A 19659-nucleotide genomic window follows, 5' to 3' on the forward strand; every position below is an offset into this window, starting at 1 on the left:
TTTAAATCTCCTTTTACCTGCAATAAACGCGTTTCTTGACGGGAAATGAAATTAGACAAGGATTTCAGGCTGTGCCGCCTGCAATAAGAGCAAAGTGCGAAGTTTTCAGAAGCGCGTGAACAGTTGTCAGCTGCCACCAACATCAGCGCTTACACTACCTTGCTGTCTGCTGCCCAAGCGAAACAAGGCACGTCATTTTTGTAATCAAGACAATGGACACAATCGATTTCTGATCGGAAGCACGTGGCGCACGTGGCCCTGGCTATTCGGCATCCATTATCCTCACTGCTCTGATTACTTATCGCCACTGCCGCCGTCATCGATTATTCCTGCGAAGTACGAGTGTTTTCTTCGTTCATCGACTTACAAGTACCGTATCCGCCGAAAGCATCCAGGCAACGGTGTCTGTATTTTGCACGAGAGCGTTAAGCTCCCATTCCTCGGAGAGACCGGCGCAGTTGTTTTTGCCAAATGTAACTAGGTCGGATGGTTTGCTTCTCAGTCGTTTAGCGGAGCGCTTATGGCAGCCCTAAACCACATAATCTCTGTAAGGTAAAGAGAATCATTGTCCTTGTCTTTCCAGGTTTTTTGGATATTTGGGGACGCCGTAAGAACTACAAAATGCGAGTTGTAATCTACCCATGAAGCCTAGTATAGTTTTCGCAAAAACGGTAAATAGTGCTGTTTCGGATTCGTTGCTTTATGTACTGAGTTCCTTTCTTTTTTTTTTCATTTAATTCAGAAAATCGCTAACTCTGCAAACGCTTATAACTGCGCTGGTTCTAACCCCTCATGTAAAGCCCTCAAGGGCCCTTGAGGTATCTATAATAAAAATTAAAAAAAACTCCACCACGCTTTCTTTAGTGTTTTGCCTCGCTTGGGAAATAGTAATAAGGAAAGTGTGCACAGCCACGCTAATGCGTTGACGTCTCCTCTAAAAGGTTGCGCTTTTAGGCGCTCTGGACAGCTTGCACTCGAGATATGTCACCCGCAACGCGCAAAAACAGTCCCAACAGCTCCGCAGGGCACGGCGCGCGTATAGAAAAAAAATCGATAAGGCAGTAGCGTTGCCAGCTGAGCCGATAAAAGCTCACATTATTTTGTTTCTGACAAGTACTTAAATCCAAGCAAAGTATGTGGTGGTTGACAGGAGGCTTTCACGGAAGCTGCGTTACCACTGAGCATGCTTTCTTTATTTTTAAATGGAAGTTGGGAAGGAATCTTTATGAAGATTGTGAGATATTTAGAAAGAAAGATGGCAGCGACAGAAACTGACACAGCACCGTGCCAGAAACTGCCAACTTGGTAAGGATGGTCACTAAACATAGAAATGCATCGCACTGAGGGCAGAGGATCAAATATGGCCAAGAAATAGTGACGCCAAGTATGGACAGGAAATCGAGTGGATTGATTTTCCTCGTGTGGTTTTTTCTAATGTGACAAGAGCGACGGTCAAGATAGGTAGCTTACAGGTTCCCATGGACAAGAATCTCTCGTTTCCTTTACACGAGGTATTTATCTATAGATAAGATACCTCAGTAGCTAATGTCACTGTGGCATTATCTTTTTGGTCAACAGACAATCGTGCCTTGGCTCTCGTGATATCCGACCGTTCTGGCAATGTGCAGGACGCCACAGGATATACCTGTCGGTGTTCTTAAGCCTACATATTTCTATAAACATCGTACTACATCCTTTTGAACTATCATATCGTCTTCCTCTTAGGGAGTACGGTAGAAAAAAAACTAGCGCTCTAATCTATGCTTCGCCTAGAGTACTACACTGCAGGAATGCAATTCAATTAGATTAAGTTCTATTCTGCTTATTTTAACAGATATTTCTGGAAGGTTTTCTGGATAAATGCTACTTAGGCAGGTTGACTAGGTCCATGACAGGTCCAGGGCACGCGCAGGAATTCATGTGTGCTGTTCATTGTTTTTATCTCATGCAAACACCAGGATCAGCTCGAGGAAGGTTGTCAGTACAGACAGGCGAAAATGTGGCCGTTAAAGGTACTTGTGCATTAAAAATAATGGCGAAAGAGGTTGAGGTTGTTGTAAGCTACTGATGAGGTTAGCCTTGCGGTTATTCTGCTGGCGATTTCTCCTCCGCATCGGCACTTTGATATTAATTAAGGTCTAAAACTTGAGGTTCAGATCTATGACCTGGCATCAACCGTCACCACACACATAATCGCCCGCTAAAGTCATAAAATGATACTGTCACCAGGTGGCAACTTCATTCCCAATATCAACTGCTCACAAGCACGTCTTGCTGCTTTTGTAAAGTATGCTACCTTGTAATTTGCTGCTTTTTCTTTCTTGTAAGACATTTCATTAGTTAGCAACGAGTCATCTCGGAAAAATTAAATGTAACAACTTTGTTAGGCGTAGTGCTACTCTATATCTTATTATTTTGTCATACTGCTTATGATTCCTTTCTTCCGTCACATTCTTTTTGTTAGAATACTGTAACGCGTGCTCGGAACCTCTGGCTAAAAAGTGTGCTCCATGAAACATAGCTTATTTTTCTGAAATAAAAGCAGTATAATTAATCGGCTATGAAGCGCATGTTAATATAACTAAACGTCGACTGCAACGACTGCAAACCACCTATTTCATTTCCCGACGCCGATGGCTCTCTGCTCACCACTAGTTCCCTAGTTCTCTTGTGTTTTGGTACTTATGCCAAAACGTACTTTTCCCAATTAGTTTTGTTCTGCGCAATCGACATGCACAGGTCTTTTCCTTTATTATATTCTATTCTTGAGCTTCATTACGGAATATAAAAAATAGAAATATATGCTAATCATAAATTAAAGGTTATCAACATTAAAAAGACATGGACGGATGGATGGAAGGTAGGAGCGTCCCCTTGAAACGGGCTGGTGGCAGTTGCCATCGTTCTCGGCTTTTTTTAATTTATTTTGTTTAACTATGTTGTAAATTGTTATTGAGATTCGCCATTTTCTTTAAGTACACTTTCCTATACTCTAACTTTATGTCACCTCTCGGCTTTTGAGCCACCAATTTTCCAATCGCTTTTTGCTAACTTCCACCGCAGATTTATTTACGTGACCACTGTTATCCCTAAAGCCTAGGGCCTCAGGAAGAGTTACTGTGCCTGCACCGACATCCGGATGGATACCATCACATTTGAGTATAAAGTACATATAGGTGCCAGCAGCCCCCTCCTCCCCCCCCCCCCCCCCCCTCCCCTTTTGTGGCATGACGCACCTGCATTGGCGCCTGTGATGAGCACGGTACGTCCGGTCATATCCTTGTTGGAGGTGCAGACTCCCAGCGTGAGCCGGCTGTACACCTTGCACACCAGGCACACCATGGCCAGGACGGTGAGCGCCGCTGAAGCAGCCCAGCTCAGCAGCTGGGACAGGGAGGCGTCGTGCAGCCGGATGGCCGCGGCCTCCACCAGGCCCGGCTCCGCCTTGCGTTGGAGGAGGAAATATTTATGAACGCGTCAAGGCCGCGATGTATCAATAGGAAACGTCCCTTAGTTCAGCGTGCAGGCGCCTCAAAAGCTGAACGATGCTCATGGGAAGTGTGAAAATTGCATAGCGGCGTCCTACAGTAGATGGAACAAGCATTGCAGTGAAAGCGCAGGCAGTGCATCCGGTGAATAGGCTGCGATGGCCTAAGGTTTGAGCATCCGCCTCATTTTCGGGAGATGCACGCTTCGCCCGCCAGAGCCACTTGGTACCCGCAGGTGCACTAAGGGGTGCACGGTTTCGCCAGGCATGTTGCTGAGCTTCTAATACGGCAAAATGCTTCGAAAAAGTAAAAAAAAAATGTGTGACATTATAGGCGTTGCGCCTTAACGCCAATCTGTCTTAGTGCATACAAAATCAACTCATTGTCATCATCAGATTTGGCGGTTTCGTAGTGTACTTTTGTTTCCTTTAATTAATTAATTTATTTATTGTGGTGCGCCCACTAATCGCCATACGCCTTTACTCTGGTGAACTCAGAGCAGTTAAAGAGAAAAGAGGGACGAAAAGAATAGGAAGAGAGTAACAAATGAGCAGTCAAAAGGGGGAAGACGATGACAGTGACAGCAAATGATAAAAACAGTTAACAGTCAAAAGGTGTTAGAGTCGCAGTGAGCACAGGTTTCTCCGTTTCAAATCCTGGTCACATATATCAGAACCACATGGCGCCATGACGTTAACCGTACACATCATTCGTACAATGGTGTTTATTTTGAACGGTGACACGTCAAACACGCAGCTTTGTCGCACAGACAGTCCAGGAAGTCGAAGCTTGACCAACGATGCTAGGTGCAGGCAGTCCATGCGTGCATGTGAATTCTTAAAGAGGAAGAGAAGATCCCGTGACTGCCGTCTAGTTTCACAAGTCGGTCAGTCCCACAGTGCGCAGGGCAGTGCTGTAATCGTCTCGGGGAGCAGATAAGCAGACTGCACGACTCATGGCCTTCCTCACAAACCTTTTCTGCACACATTCGAGTTGATGCGAAGAGATGTGGCAGACCGACTTCCACACAGCAGAAACATACTCAAGTCTCGGCAGGACAAGCCTCTGGTACGGGGCAACACGGCATGCATGCAGTACTGAGTACAGCCCTGCATACACTAGTCATCCCACCAAGCACGCGCAGACTTCTGCTGTTGACCTCCACAATGTCAGGCGAAAACCGCAACTTAGCAGCTATGTAGACACTTAACTCCTGAACAGCAGGCACTTTAATAATGGCCTGCTCGGAAACAGCTGTTCGGTAACGAGCCCATGACGACGTTGCGCCGACGTTTTAACGGATTCTGGTTGCGTGCCGTTGAAATTATCGCCTCTGGGCAAAAAATTACCGCCTGTTGGGAATACCGGCTGCTGACGACACAAGGATAGTGTTCCGTTCGGATGTTACATCTTGTTGTATCGATGTGTATCGATGGGGCATCGTACGGGCTGTACAAGGCAGGTCAGAAAAGACAGCCCCTCCATACTTCCACAACGGCATATTAAAACTACTTTACCAGTGGGGGACGCGCAAGGCCTTTATTAAGAGAATCGATAACTGATTTATCCTCCGGAAAAGGAGCCCATGCTTAGCATTTATTTGAATGCAGGACTGTAAATCTTCCCCACCACTTCTTCCCTCTGCGAAAAAAAAGCACTGCAATTTATTTATCGCACAAACAGGAGGCAAGGCATGGTAACTGATCTGCAGAGCAATTCCAATATCAGTATCGAGTACCGACTAGAATTGCGCCACGGCTAAAAATGCTATTGAGTATAAAACATAATAAAACAAAGTTGAAATTCCAGAGTTCCACGCAATAGAACACAATGCGCCACACACAAAACAAACATGAAAGGACCTTTTTGATTCCCAGACTAAGGCTTACTTACTCTTAATATGTTCAAGCACCAGTTCGCCTCAGAACCAGCTGACAAGTAACATAACAATGTCATAAAAGGAATCTGCCTTGTCTGCTACTTCTTCATTGTGTAACTAGTATGCAGCATATCTTCTTTCCTCTTGTTCACTTTGTTTGATTCACTTTGGATAAGTTAATTGCAGTTCCCTTGTTCAAATTCTTTTGGTTGATTCGAATGATTTGTAGCATCTTTCCCTGGTCCTCATTTCTAGTTATTCTTGTCCTTTCGCATTATGTACCACTCATTTGAAAGGAGTAGGCGGTATTCATTAAGAAAATAAAAAGTAAATAACCAAATATCGCCTCTTGAAAACCACGCGCTCATTAACTCTGCGCAAGCCGCGAAAGACAACAAAATCACGGTGGAAGCAAGAAAGCAACGCATCTTCGCTAATGAGCTTTCTTCTCTAGTCGTAATCCTTCGTTCGACCTCCTTTTCCCCTCTTTCTTGCTTTCCCTCAAGGCACTGGCTGTCGCAATCAAAACGCCGAAGTCCAGTTTCTCTGTGTAGCACAGGCACAATGCCTGCCGGCATAAATCCTTCAACGTTGATTAGTAGCCCACGGGAGGAAAGCCAGCGGTGAGCTGCGGATCCGAGATAGACGCTCTCGCAAGGGCGAGGGGGGGGGGGGGGGGGGGCGCTAATGATCTCAAGAAAATTCATGAGAGGTGGAAAGCTGCGGCGCAGGCTGTGAACACTTTATTAATCTCTCGAGACCTATTAAACACGGGCGCACCAAACGTGTTGCGCTTGCGTACACCTAATACTTAATTGTTCATCTATTTGCGGCGCGTAGTGTTACAAAGATAAGAGGCTTCCTAAATTGTTCCCCTAAGCCTAAAAGACTCGCCGTGATTGCTCAGTGGCTTTGTCGTTCAGCTGCTTATCCCAAGGTCAGGGGATCGATTCCCAGCTGCGGGGGCAGTATTTCGGTGGACATGAAATGCAAAACAGGTCACGGGTTGTGCGATGTGAACGCATAATAAACAATCTGAGTGCTCCCGAGTGCTCCCCTACAGCGTCCTTTATTATCCTTTAGGTTGCTTCGGAAAGTGAACCCTTACATATTATTACAGTTAAAACTCGATCTAGCGAAACCCAATTTTACGAAGTTCACGATCCGAGGAGTAAAGTTTGATTCCCCCGGCCAGTACCCATAGGACTCAATGTTCTCGACCACTAAACCCGATTTAATGAAGTTTTCGTGGGCATAAAAGAGGACTAAAATAAGGGTAGTTTTCCAGATTTTTTTTTTTGCCCACAATGTGATGCAGCTTGTTGACAGCGTGTCAGGAATAACAACTGCGTGTCCAAGAGACCCGCCGCGGTGGCTCAGTGGGTAGGGCGCTCGCCTACTGATCCGGAGTTCCCGGGTTCGAACCCGACCGCGGCGGCTGCGTTTTTAAGGAGGAAAAACGCTAAGGCGCCCGTGTGCTGTGCGATGTCAGTGCACGTTAAAGATCCCCAGGTGGTCGAAATTATTCCGGAGCCCTCCACTACGGCACCTCTTCTTCCTTTCTTCTTTCACTCCCTCCTTTATCCCTTCCCTTTCGGCGCGGTTCAGGTGTCCAACGATATATGAGACAGATACTGCGCCATTTCCTTTCCCCAAAAGCCAATTATTATTTTATATTATTGTCCAAGAGAAAAGTCTAGGGGAGAGAAGGAAAGAAAAAGTCTAGGAGAGAAATGTATACAACAGCTGTATTCTTCCAGTACTCACATACGGAGCAGAAACGTGGAGGCTAACGAAAATGGTTCAGCTAAAGTTAAGGACAACGCAGCGAGCTATGGAAAGAAAAACGATGGGTGTAACGTTAAGAGACCGGAAGCGGGCAGAGTGGGTGAGGCAACAAACGCGGGTTAATGACGGCCTAATCGAAATCAAGAGGAAGAAATGGGCTTGGACAGGGCATGTAATGCGAAGGCAAGATAACCGCTGGTCCTCAAGGGTAACGAAGTGGAATCCAAAGTAAAGGTAAGCGTAGCAAGGGGCGGCATAATATTAGGTGGACGGATGAGATTAGGAAGTTTTCGGGCATACGGTGGGCGCAGCTGGCAAACGACAGGGTCAATTGGAGAGACATGGGAGAGGCCTTTGCCCTGCAGTGGGCGTAGTCAGGCTGATAATGATGACGACGATGTCGAAGTCATGGTTTTGGTTTTGTTCTGACAGGGCTGCAAGCTGCGTTACTATGAGGAGCAAAGGAATCGGCATTTGACGGCGCTTCCCTCCTTGGCTTTGAATCCGTTTTACTAGATGGCGCTTTCACGCACAAGCGATTTGGGCCACTTTCGCATACTTTTCATACGCGCAGACGCAGGTAGTCCGCAAATACGATGCCGCGGTAGCTTTTGGGTGCCGCTATGTTACGAATTCCGATTTCGAAGGGCAGAAAGATGCCTTCCTCGATTTTACGAGTGTCTCGATTTAACGAAAACATTCGCGGCTGCTGTTCGCTTCCTTAAATCGAGTTTCAACTGCATTTCTAGGCCTAAAATATGGAGCGAGATATTCTGTCATTTTACAGGCTCTCCAGCTTCACCGGTTGATTCACACCTGGTACCAATAGCCAGTACCAATAAGACAACTTGTGTAATGCGCTTCCGACCCAGATTGGTAGCGCTCAGTACCTTCGGAATTTAACGGTCAGGTTTAAAAATAAATCCTAAATAATCAGTATCAAAACTTGTGCCCGACGCGTCTCACCTAGGTATTTAAGATGTCAAATTAGCAAAATAAATGCACAGAACCTAAGACAAACTAAAAAATAAGAAAAATAAGAAAACCAAAAATAGACAAACCTCATCACCACCTGCGTCTCGTCCTAATTGAACTGGGCTCTGTCGCACAATTTTGAAGCGAAAAGCTTCACTACGCTAGGTAAAGCAGTCGTCGCGTAGGACCTTTTACGACCTTCAGCCCAACCGCATTGACCGTGTATGAACATATGTGGTACAGTTATCGTGTCGAACCATTGACCCCTGACCTTCACCCACGACCTTAAGTTGACCTTTGACCTCTGACCTTGATTTGACCTTTGACATTGGGTGACCTTTGGGTTTATTTTTGACCTTAAGAACATCGCATGGCGTGATATGAAGCCACGTGATGACATCCAGTGGGGGTGTCGTAAGACCATGTGATGCACGTCATAGTCACGTGGTCGTGTAGGCACATATAGAACGGCTGTCGCGAGCGTGTAGCGGAGCTGCCATGGACATGCCTCAGACGCTTAGCAAGCGCCCTTGCTTTTCGCTGAATCCCAGGGTTAGCCACGTTAGGCCGCTGAAAATTTTTTTCTTCCAGTTTTGTTTTGAGCGGGCTTGTTTCTTAGACTCCGTCCTTCCTGATTTGTGTGATCAAAGTGGTAGAGGGAATAGTTAAAATAGTAAGAGGAAGGCAATCTCAGTGCAAAGTGCTTTTGCCATTACAGTTGCAGGCCATCGAAAGGTTAAAACAAATCAATTTTTATTTTCATATTACAACGCGCGTGACATTACAACGTGTTCAGCCAAATGCTATAACATGGTAGAACCTGCTCCAGAACACGCAACACTGAAACGCGGAGAACTCTACGCGATAATCCAGGTGTCCGACGTTTAGAGTAGAGGCTTGTTGCAAGTTCCTGTCAGCTGCCTTTTTTTTCCAATTCCGTTCTCTTTATTTAAAAGAAATTTTAGTTCATGGGTCATATTTTCCTTCCTTGCTCCCCTCCTGGCCCCACCCTACACCATTTTCTTTGAAAGAAAAAAAAGCCGATATCTAAGCTGGCCTCACAAAACACGCAGAGTATAAGGCATCCAAAACATAAAGTGCAAACTAATTCTCCGCGTCAGACAGCAACCAAGACAGTTTTCGATAGTCCGAAACGCACAGCACTTGTGGCATTTTTTTTATGTCACTCACCCTTTATGATAATTTCATTCAAATCCACCGCCTACACGTGCAAGAGCGTAGGAAACCTGATTACAGGTGCCGAGAAGGTACTGCGCATCATCGGCATCGACAACTGCCAAAGTCATCGAACACCATGGATAAAAGAAAGTCCCAGTAGCACAACCACTGAAGACGAACTATGTATGACATGACCTCCAGCTTCGAGGACGACAGGGGCTGAGTGCGGTTGATAGCTCATCAAGCACCACATCCAGCGTAAGGGTTACTGCCGAGAGTTATGCGGACAGGCAGTCTATAGCAATAGTGTGATACTTGGCAACCAGAAAATAAAAATAAAGCGCCCACACTAACCTTAGCTTGTTACTGGCGGCAGACTCTTCTGTTGCGGCTTCAGCAGCTACGTATCAGGCAAGCATCCACCTGATAATTAAGTTAAGAAACATTGCGAAGGGCAACTGCTAGATCTGTTCTGGAGGGCGCCTCGAGGCTCGGTGTTGCAGCATTGCGTGCTTGCGTGGTAAATAGGAAGGGTAAACAATTTGAGTACGTGTGGCGTTCGAGGGTAGTTTTCGCATTTTCCTTCTTGCAGCTGTGTTCTGGATGGAATCGCCTGGAGAAACTTGTCTTCGGCGCCTAATTATCACAAGCTTGTCCCCGCTCAAAGCAGTAATTGCTCTGACAAACAAATGTTAGGGAGGAGCGTAATTTTGTTGTCTTGACGAAAAAGTTCTGGATTCTCCTTATGAAGTACAAGGCACACAGGTTTCGGAGTTAGTGTTAGAACAAGTTAATCGCGTCAAGATGAAAGATATTCTTATGTTAACAACTCGTTAGGGACGTGAGGACAAAGTTTCTGTTCGTCTGTGTGGTGACAGTGATCTCATACTGTAAAAATTTATATTAAATTAGGAAACGTCAAAAACCTAGCTTTTTGTTTTAAATACTTGCAGCAGAAATTTCAGTGTGGCAGCAGGACAGAAGTCGTTAGGATGGGTTTCACTGCAGAAACACAGATACGTACTTAGGCTGAAATTCTTTCATAATATATACCATTCTAAAACAGGCATTGACCATGACCATTATTTATTTCCGCCAGACTATATATCTGCCAAGAAGGGACCACACTTTCAAAGTAAAAGAAATTAAATGCTGAACTTATTTACTACAAATGTCATCTTTTCCAAAAACAATAAAGGAATGGAATAAGTTGCCCGAGGAAGTCATTTCAACAAAATACAACGGATCGTTTACCGCGCTGCTGTAATTTTATGACTGTATTTATTTTCATCAAATTATGCTGCAATGTATTTTGTGTGAATACTTTTTTCTTCTTGTCCTACCACTATGTCGTATGATTATGTTGTAACTCCCCCCCCAATGTACCAAACAGGCGCTGTGGGTATTGTGATAAATAAAAATAAAGAAAGAAGTGTTTGCTGCGAGCAATACTGGCTCCTAGCATAAAAGAGCAAGAAGAGAACTTCTGTGCATTGTTTCGTGGAATAGGATAGAAGTGGAGTTTTTCGGACTGAGTAGTTTCTGCTGCTAGAAACCGCAAATACCTTCCAAATCTACAGTTCTTTTGCTTCCTCGTAAAAAACACCATTGCACTGACCCACAGAACTGCCGCCGTTGGGCAGCGACAAAGGGGCTCACTAGGTAGGTAAACTCTTTTATTGCGCCCAAAAACAGGGGAACAGTCAAAGGACCGGTTGCGCACTAGCAGATGCCTACGATAGCTATTGGTCGAGCTGCGCTACTCAACTCAGTCGGCGGTTGGGATGTCTCAGGCAAGAAAGCCTTACCTAAGTGTCTGTTGTAACAAGTAATTCCTCCATCTCTTGAAAAGGTGGCCGGCGTCCATTAAGTGGTTTCATTCCCGTGAATCAGGACGCTTTCTGATATTCGTTTTATCCTTCTCTCCTTTGTGACCAGCGTTTTTCGCACAAAAAGAAACGAAGCCTTGAAGTAGTGAAGTGCCCGTCTACCAGAACTTCAGGTTCGCGCTTTGAAATTTTTACCTTTTTTTCCTCCGTTTACATAAAATCAAAGGCATCGTAGGAAACTTTAGCCTTCGATCAGCGAAAAATCGAGACAGGCAGCATATTTTTTCGAAGTGTATGCAAGAGGAATAAGGTTAATGACATAAACGTTCTCGGACACGATCGATGCTGAGTGCGTGCTCGAGTGACCAAATATTTAAGAAAGAAAAGGGTTTTAAATTCAGTTTCTCGAACAAGGAGAAATATCGACTCACATTTGCGTTCTTCTGCTTATTTCTTTCATGACTTAGATCCTATCGAAAGTTTCGATCTCGATATAGCACAGTGAATCAGCGGCTGTCGAAACTGACTTCCCTGTGCAAACACTTTTTAGCTTTACAGCACACGAACAAAGTTCTTGTTTTTTCTCTGCCATACGAGAAATTGTCGTATTTTGTGGGTTTCCATTAAAATTTTTTGGCCCGAAAACAGTGACGTTTTAACTGTAACGCGATAGATGAAACTAAACGTACTAAGACTCGTTTTTAATAATTTCAACTTTGTTAAAGTGTTTTAAATTTATTATCCCATTTTATACCAGAAAAAAATGTTTTTGCATAAATATTTCAACAAAACTTGCAAGGATAAGCTTGTAATGAAAAGAAAAATTTGAGCAGTCTTTGCATGTATAAATTGTCTTCCTACCCGATAGCACATACTTCTGAAAAAAATTAAGTTTTTCGCCAGAAAACATTCACCTTAAGCCGTACAATTGGGCACGCCACTGGGAGAAATAGTTCGATGAACGCTTCCTAACACAAGCGGTATCAAATCCTTCCCAAATGGTGTGTAAACCCTACAGATTAAGCAGGTAACAACCCCCGTGACGTCAGTCGTTTTTTCAAAACGGCTGCTGAGTAGAGCAAAACGAGCCCAAAAAAGAAAATAAGGCGCTTCCACCTACATTCTGGGCAGATTCCTCGGGTCTTCTACCTCTGAACTTAAGTCGTTTGGTAACACTACAGCAGCAGAGTCAACGCAACCTGGACCGTCGGCAATATCTGCCGTGTATGCAGCCAAATCACCATATTAGTCACGTTTCATTGCGCGTGCCATGCTGGCGGAGGCGACCATTCGCAGCCTCTATTCTTCGTTATTTTCACAAAGGGTTCAAAAATCTCCACCACAGGAGAAAAGTACAATGTAAAGTGAAAAACTAAACTCTAGTTTTATAGCTTCAAGTTCGATAAAGCTGCATGTTCAGGAACGGCACGGAAGCGTTTCAAATTAGCATCCGTATCCATCGTTACCTCGGCAATGGGCTCGGTAGTGAAAGAGTTTCAATGACACAATGGACAAATTTAATTTAGCCTAGATTGATGAATTGCTGCTTTGCAAATACAAAGAGGCTACTTTCACTCCAGACTTTATTCTAATAAACTTGAAGATAGCTAGAATTTATTGACATGTGACTCCACCGCCGGTAGTTTCCACGAGTACACTAAGGAGACGTCGTGAAGTTTTTGCATGAATAAAACAGAAAAAAAAATTATGTGCGATGTACCAGAATATTAAGGTAATAGTTTATTTTTTACTGTTAAAGTACTGTTATCTCACGAGTAAGACGGAACCATAAACTAAACACCAGGAGTTGAGTGGAGCGAATACGTGATACGCAACGTCATAGCTTTACCTCCAACGTCAAGAAATTGTGGCGGCGAAAAGAATATACTAATGTTCACTCCAAGTGATTCCGCAACTAACGAGCATTCAGCTTCCACACTGAAGTAAACAGAGCTATGAAAGACCGAGCTATCGTATTTTACTGTGAATAGAAACCTGGCGTAACTGTCCTCAGTGCTCCTTAAGACCCGGAAATCGATGACTGACCCCGAGAGGAAAATGAGCGGTTAGCGGAATGAGCGTGAAACGATGGAAGTGCGTGTCAGTGCTTGAAAATAAACCCAAGGGTAAATAAAGAATAACGAAGGCTTATGGTTTCGGTGAAGTGGAGCACAGTAAAAGCAGAATCTACCGCTCATTAGCGCCCACAAGTCCCCGCTTCCGTTCTTCGACATTGCTTTCACGGGTTCATTCTTTTGGTTTGTTCTTTTGGTATCCGTGTGCTGTTAATATTGTATAATTTTATTCTTTTGGTTGTGTAACAAAGTAAATTCATTCCTGCTTGGGCCAAGCAGTGGCCTGCAGTATTCTGAAATAAATAAATAGACGTGGTGGCTCTCAACTTTTTCTTCTTTTTATAAACTGTTTCTGAACTCATCAGCGCAGGATTTTTTTAGGGTGAAACTAAATTTAAAAAAAACAGTGCGCTGAAAAAAAGAACGAAAAACGAGGATTTCATAAAAGTTTTCCTTTTCTTTCTGTGCCCTGTATTTTAGTTTTTGGTTTCTATTTAGTCTATAAATCATATATTATTATTATGGGTTGATATGAATATACCGGGAAAACGTTTCACGTCGAATACGCTACTATCAGACTTTGTGCTAGAATTCGAGTGGGAATGTACAGGATGTTTCAGCGAACATGTTCAAAAATTTAAAAAAAAAGGCTTTTGGAGATCAAAAATATGGCTTTTGCGGCCCAGTATTACCAGTGTTGGAGGGCACCAGAAAACCAGTGAATGGTCTTAAGTAGTAAGCTGGTTAACTTATTTTTCATGATTAACTTTTTAGCTAGTAGAGTTAGGCGCCTAGTTGCAATTAGTGGTTTGTAGCCAGCCGTCAGAATAGCCATGCCAATTTTTAGGATTTCGAAAACACGATTACTCTCGCCGCTGTGGCTCGACAAAATCTGGTTGTATCGGCGAAAATGCATGCGCTTTTAAAGCATGCAGGCAGAGTAACCCCTCCAGTGCACGTAACTATTCGAAAGTTCACGAGTCACTACCTGCCGGTGTCCATAAAGAGGAAAATATACAGTAGTTTTATCTTGCCAGTACTCATCTATATCGCGGAAAATTGGGGGCGAACCAAAGGTCTTGAAATTATATTGAGGACAATGCAGGGAGCGCTGGAAACATAGGAATAAGTTTAATAGAGAGAAAGTAATCATATTTGGTAAGAGAATAAACGTGAAAAATTATATCTAAGCTGAGGTCGAGACGAGGAAAGGAAATCGCCGTGGCGCGTAATGCGAAAAGAATTAAACGGTGGTCGCTTTGGTCAAAGGAGTGGATTCCGAGGAAAGTAAAACGCAGTAGGGAGTGACATCTGGTGCAGGACGGGGTTAATTAAGGACCGCTGGGAGAGTCGTTTGTACCAGAGTAGAGATAGTAGACTGATGATGATTATAATGAAGATGAATATATTGCAAGAACCGATGCGAAGGTGATGTATGCAGCCTTCATAACAAAAGGTGTGTGTAATATGTAAGCTACAACGAACGTTCAAGGACACAGAACGAGTGGCGATATATTTGACATACATAAAAGAGCACTCGAATGCAGCTGTTTCCCTCATAAAGAGCCGAGTCGACGTACACGAAAATTGAGGGCACACCGTGCGCTACAAGGGTGCATTCAATGGGACGCTATTGATTTGGGAGATAAAGTCGTGGGATGGATACACTATTAGCCATTTCGTGTTGCTCTGAAGAATGCACATTTAATCTCTGTCGTGCGCCTTTGGGGAACTTGCGCTGAAGTTTGCGGTGCCGACTGCAGTGCCATAACACACTGCCTAGCGAGAAGAGCAAGCAGCTTTGGGTAGTACACTTCGTACTTTTCCGCGCCACCTTCAGGCGCTTATTGTCGTGAGCCTCCGCGCTCTGTAGAAGACGCACGTGCCGTGCGTCAGCTATCTGGGCTACGCCGAGAGAAGCTAGGCAATGAATGCTGTCAGCCAAACGCGGGTATCTAATCGCGCAGAATGTGTTCTCGCACTTGCAGCGGCCCAAGCGGCTGACAAAAGCAGTTTTGAGTCACCGAATGGAACAATTGCAGTGCTACCTTGCCAGCGCAGGCTCCGCATTGGGCCCGGAGCCTTCATGCGCGTTTTAATAGACTGTTGAGTGGTGGCTGATTCGTCACTCTCGTACACAGCGCGAATAAGCTATAGCACACGAAGTGTGTACACAACACACAAAGCAATATTAATTTTGGGGGGAAGTAAAAACCGCAACAATTAGACCCCAAAGCAGCAAGCGTTACTGCGTTGGCGGTTAACTGCAAACGGGACATCAGCCACTTTTTTTCTCCCCGCAAGCTAAGCCTTTTTTGCTAGGAATAAGATTTGTCGGGCAAGTTGGTTCATACAAGAGAAAGGAACACACACGCTGCTTTAGTAAGTGTCGTGTGTGTTCCTTTCTCTTGTCTGAACCCTTTCACGCAGTTTACCCTCGAAAGGGTAACTGGTGCTTCTATTCCCACTTGACATTTTCCCGGTTTAGCATAGAGCGAGCGTTTCGCTTTAAACTTCAAAGGCAGAGTGAGTCATAGATGATGTCATCTCATGTAGCGGGTTCACAAAAATCAGCTCATGCGTAAGAGCCCTTGGCCGTCATCTGGCCATCGCGGCGGGCTAAGTTGTCACGACTTTTGGCAATCGATCATTGTCTCGGTTATAGCGCTACACCCTGCCTGTCGTGCCTGGACAAGTCGCAGAAGTTGGCCGTTCGCCAGCCGTTATTACGCTCGAACCGTTACTTGAATTTGCTGCCTCATTAACTGAAGCTAGCCCTAGCTTACAACATCTATTCATGTTATTAGCTGCAGAAAAACAAGGAAAAAGGAAAATTCGCTGTGGCGCTAACACTGACCTGATGTTAGGCGTAGTTTTTGGAAGACAAAAAGATGATGTGAGTCAGGCCGTCGCCTTCTACTTCAATTTTCGTACCCTTAAAAAAGCGTAAATGCGTTTTTTTTTATTACTTAGTAGAAACAGAATAGCACCTTTTGTTATAAGCAGACCATATCTCGGCTTTATATCAGGCGTTTTTGTGCATGCACTGTATTTTTGCTCGTTTCGATTCCTCCTTTTTGACAGTTTTTCTTTTGACCAGCTCTGTCATTCACATCGCAAATAGCAACGAACATTGCTTGCTTGCATAAGTCCTGACGTCACAGGTCGTAGCGACCAATGAATGCTGGCGAATAATCTATCGTAGAGAAACTGCCAAAAAACAACATTCCGGCACTCACAAATCTTAAGTTAAACAGCAGTCCATCGTAGCCGTTGATGCGACAGTCCAGGAATCACCGGTGACGACACGCAGACACCTCTACCGAGTGCTTGATTAACCTGATCACGCAACCTCTCCTAGTTTTCTATGCACCTTAATACACTCCGCTGCGCAGACTGTCTGGTCCTCCATTCGCTTACCCAGCTCGTGTCTGACGTCACGGCTTACATCGCTGATTCATTAAAACGCACGGCGGGCTTCTGGCATGAAAAGACGGGCACGAGAGGCCACTTTTCGGGCGCCTGTCGAGGACAGGTGCCGCCGCTGCAAAGGACAGGCGAGTTGCGATAAGTGGGCGGAAGGTTCAAACAGATCCTTCTGTCGCGCACGGTGGGATAATTTGCGCTCGCCGTAGGCGTTTGCATGGTCCATTAGCCGGCACGCTATTGAACGAATCCTCAGCTCCCACTTGGACCGATGAGAGTATTCAAGCGCAGCCTAATGCTCGAAAGTTCTTTCATCTTCGTGTGGGGTAGTTTTTTTGCTGTCGCAATTATGGCTGAAAAGAAGTGCTTTGTGTTGGGCGTTGAGTTTATCTGTCTTATTGAGATGGATAATATGCAAGAAGATGAAAGTAGAAAATTAGCAGAAGGGGAAACAGAAATATAGGAAGGAATAAAACTGGTAAGAACTCTTAATGATGCATAATCGATGGTACTGCTTTGAGAGGTTTCAGAGCTAGGAGCAAAAATTCTTGTTCTCGTAGGAGCAGTTGAGCATTAAGAGACTTCCTATACAAATCCCATAAATTCACTGACGTATGTCATTATCTTTGTGTCATGAAATGCATAGAAACATGATTTTTTTTCCTAGCCTGTTATGCAGCTTCTTGGCGGTCAAGTCGACGCCGTGATTTAGCATCTTAAGGCGTTCGCTTTGATTCGCACAAGTGCTACAGTTTGCTCTAATCGCTACCATTTCTTGCCACCGCGTCTATAGGCAGGCGTCCTGGAGCACTTGTACTGCCGCGCTGAAGCTCACATTGCGTAATTACTCAAGCTACTTGCTCGGGAATTAAGTTACCGACAGCGAAAAGTTTATTGTAAGCGTTTCCCGGCTGATGACTGGAAACGTTTTGTTAGAGCCCCGTCTATGCCTACGGGGGCACGTAGAGGTAATATCAGGGCTGTTGTCAAGATTTCTTTTTCTTTTTTAACCACGCGACAAGGTCTTCTTGCGCACAGGAGGAATCTGCATGCGCGGACAACGTCTTGAGGTAAGCCGATCGATGTTCAGACAAATTGGTGGAAATGACGGTGGAGAAGGTAATTTTCGAGCTGATCAGCTCATGTGAAAACTCTGTACCTAAGCTCATGTGAAACCTTTTGTACCACGCCTGCAATGTCCCAATTCATGGTATAGCATTATTTGTAAATAAATAAATAAATAAATAAATAAATAAATAAATAAATAAATAAATAAATTTCGTGACATGCCCTCTTTTAGAGGGCATATCCTCCTTCGTCATAATATTAATTATCCCTATAAACAGAACAATCATAGCAGCATCATAATCAGTGTGATGGTGATGAATTAATTCGCTTCAGACGAACCATTATTTTCTTTTGAATCATCAGCAGCAGCACCATATGCAGCGTAATTGTTTTCAGTGATGATTGGATGATAACGGCGATTTACTGTGCTACCTCAGTTATCAGCATTAAGACCGCTAACACCGTCATGACAATCAATATCATGTGTATGATTACTAGGATTATTTACTTCGAGCCCATATTTACGCGAAGGTTCGACAATGTCCTGCTATGCTCGCCGTTTCCTTGGGACGGCGATATGGACAGGGGCTAATAATGACGTCCAGTACAGGAAGAGTCTAGTTTTCTCTTCGTAATAGTGAGGAATTATGAGCAGTATACGCCATCTTTGAATAAAGTACGAAGGCGTTGGCCTTGCAGATTGACTGGGAACGGTAATTATACTGCGGAACACAGGGGAGACTAAAATTATGGTGACATTTTGTGAAAGCAAAATTAAGTTCTGCCTCAAAAGTAATGAATGCGGTAGGTGAGAAGCATGTCCCACCGTTTTATTCGTTTCTGAAATCTTTGCAGCAGTTATTATTAGTATATGTATCAGGAAACTTTGCCATTCGTTCAACTCATACCCGGTGAGCCCAAAAATAGACGTTCACAGTCTACAGTTCGCATCAGAACGTACACTGAGCTTTACTTCGTATTTAAAATTTTCAGCTTAATACCAGTGCGAAGTTTTAGGAGGCATCGTTATAGAACCGGGCGCATCTTGGTATACGGTATAAAGAGGGATATTTCAATTAAGTCGATCACGTTGCGTGTGATTTACGCGAATTTCATTAGGAAAAGATGAAAAAGAAAAAAGAGGTACGCGAAGTATATTTAGCGAGAAATTGCGTCCACATTAAGCAACCTCGGCCAAAATGTCTCCATGATAGTTTCGTTTTGTACAGCCTTGCAACGGAAACGCATAGGTTCCCTGTCAAATTACCAGCCGCCCCCTCTTATCCACTTAAGATGCTAAATTAGCATTCTTTCAAATTTTTTACTGCTATCGCTCGAACTGTTGACGATGCTTTGTTTTTAATTTCTTTATATAAGCTTGCACAGCAAGACAAACTTTTCAAAGACAGCGTTATTACAGCTTTAGATTTGCTCCCTGTCACATTTGTGTACAGGCCGCTGCAGCTATAGTAAATAAATTTATGGTTCTTTGTTCCGCTGGCTCATTGTACTCTGTTCATGTAGTTATATGTGGACCCATTTGCAGTTTCCACTTTTGGGCCTCCTGCTGTGTATATTTCTGTAACCATCTAATGTGCTACAAATGCGAAGTAAACTTGTTCTTTATGTGGAAATTCACATTTCTAGGAGTCGTTGACAGCAGAAGCAGAGCCGTCCAATGTCTTGAGCCTTTTGAGCCCTCGAGTTCTCAGTTTCCGCAGACAAGTCTACCTCGGCAAAAAAAAAAAAAAGGCAATGCAGTGGAAATATAAGTTCTCGAACACATGTACATTCAGGAGCCAACGTCCCCGAAAATGTAACTGGGTGTTGTCACACATGGGTCATTCTTCTATTATGCTATCTTAGCTAGCGAAATTAGTTATCGATGTTCTGTCCTTTTTGAAGCGAAAGTTTCACTACGCTAGGTTTTCAAGAGGGCAGTGTCAGTGCAG

General features: G+C 44.1%; 1 protein-coding gene across 2 annotated transcripts in view; it reads right to left on the reverse strand.

Moving 5' to 3' along the window:
* LOC144133510 (retinol dehydrogenase 11-like) overlaps window positions 1–19659 on the reverse strand; it is a 56175-nt gene that overhangs the window by 17780 nt on the left and 18736 nt on the right. For both annotated transcript variants that reach the window (XM_077666657.1, XM_077666658.1), the window contains exon 2: window positions 3237–3444. In XM_077666657.1, coding sequence (XP_077522783.1) covers window positions 3237–3444 — 208 coding nt within the window. The remainder of the gene's footprint in view (window positions 1–3236; window positions 3445–19659) is intronic.

The sequence above is a fragment of the Amblyomma americanum genome, chromosome 5 (genome assembly GCF_052857255.1).
Source record: "Amblyomma americanum isolate KBUSLIRL-KWMA chromosome 5, ASM5285725v1, whole genome shotgun sequence".
In the NCBI taxonomy this organism is placed as follows: Eukaryota; Metazoa; Arthropoda; class Arachnida; order Ixodida; family Ixodidae; genus Amblyomma; species Amblyomma americanum.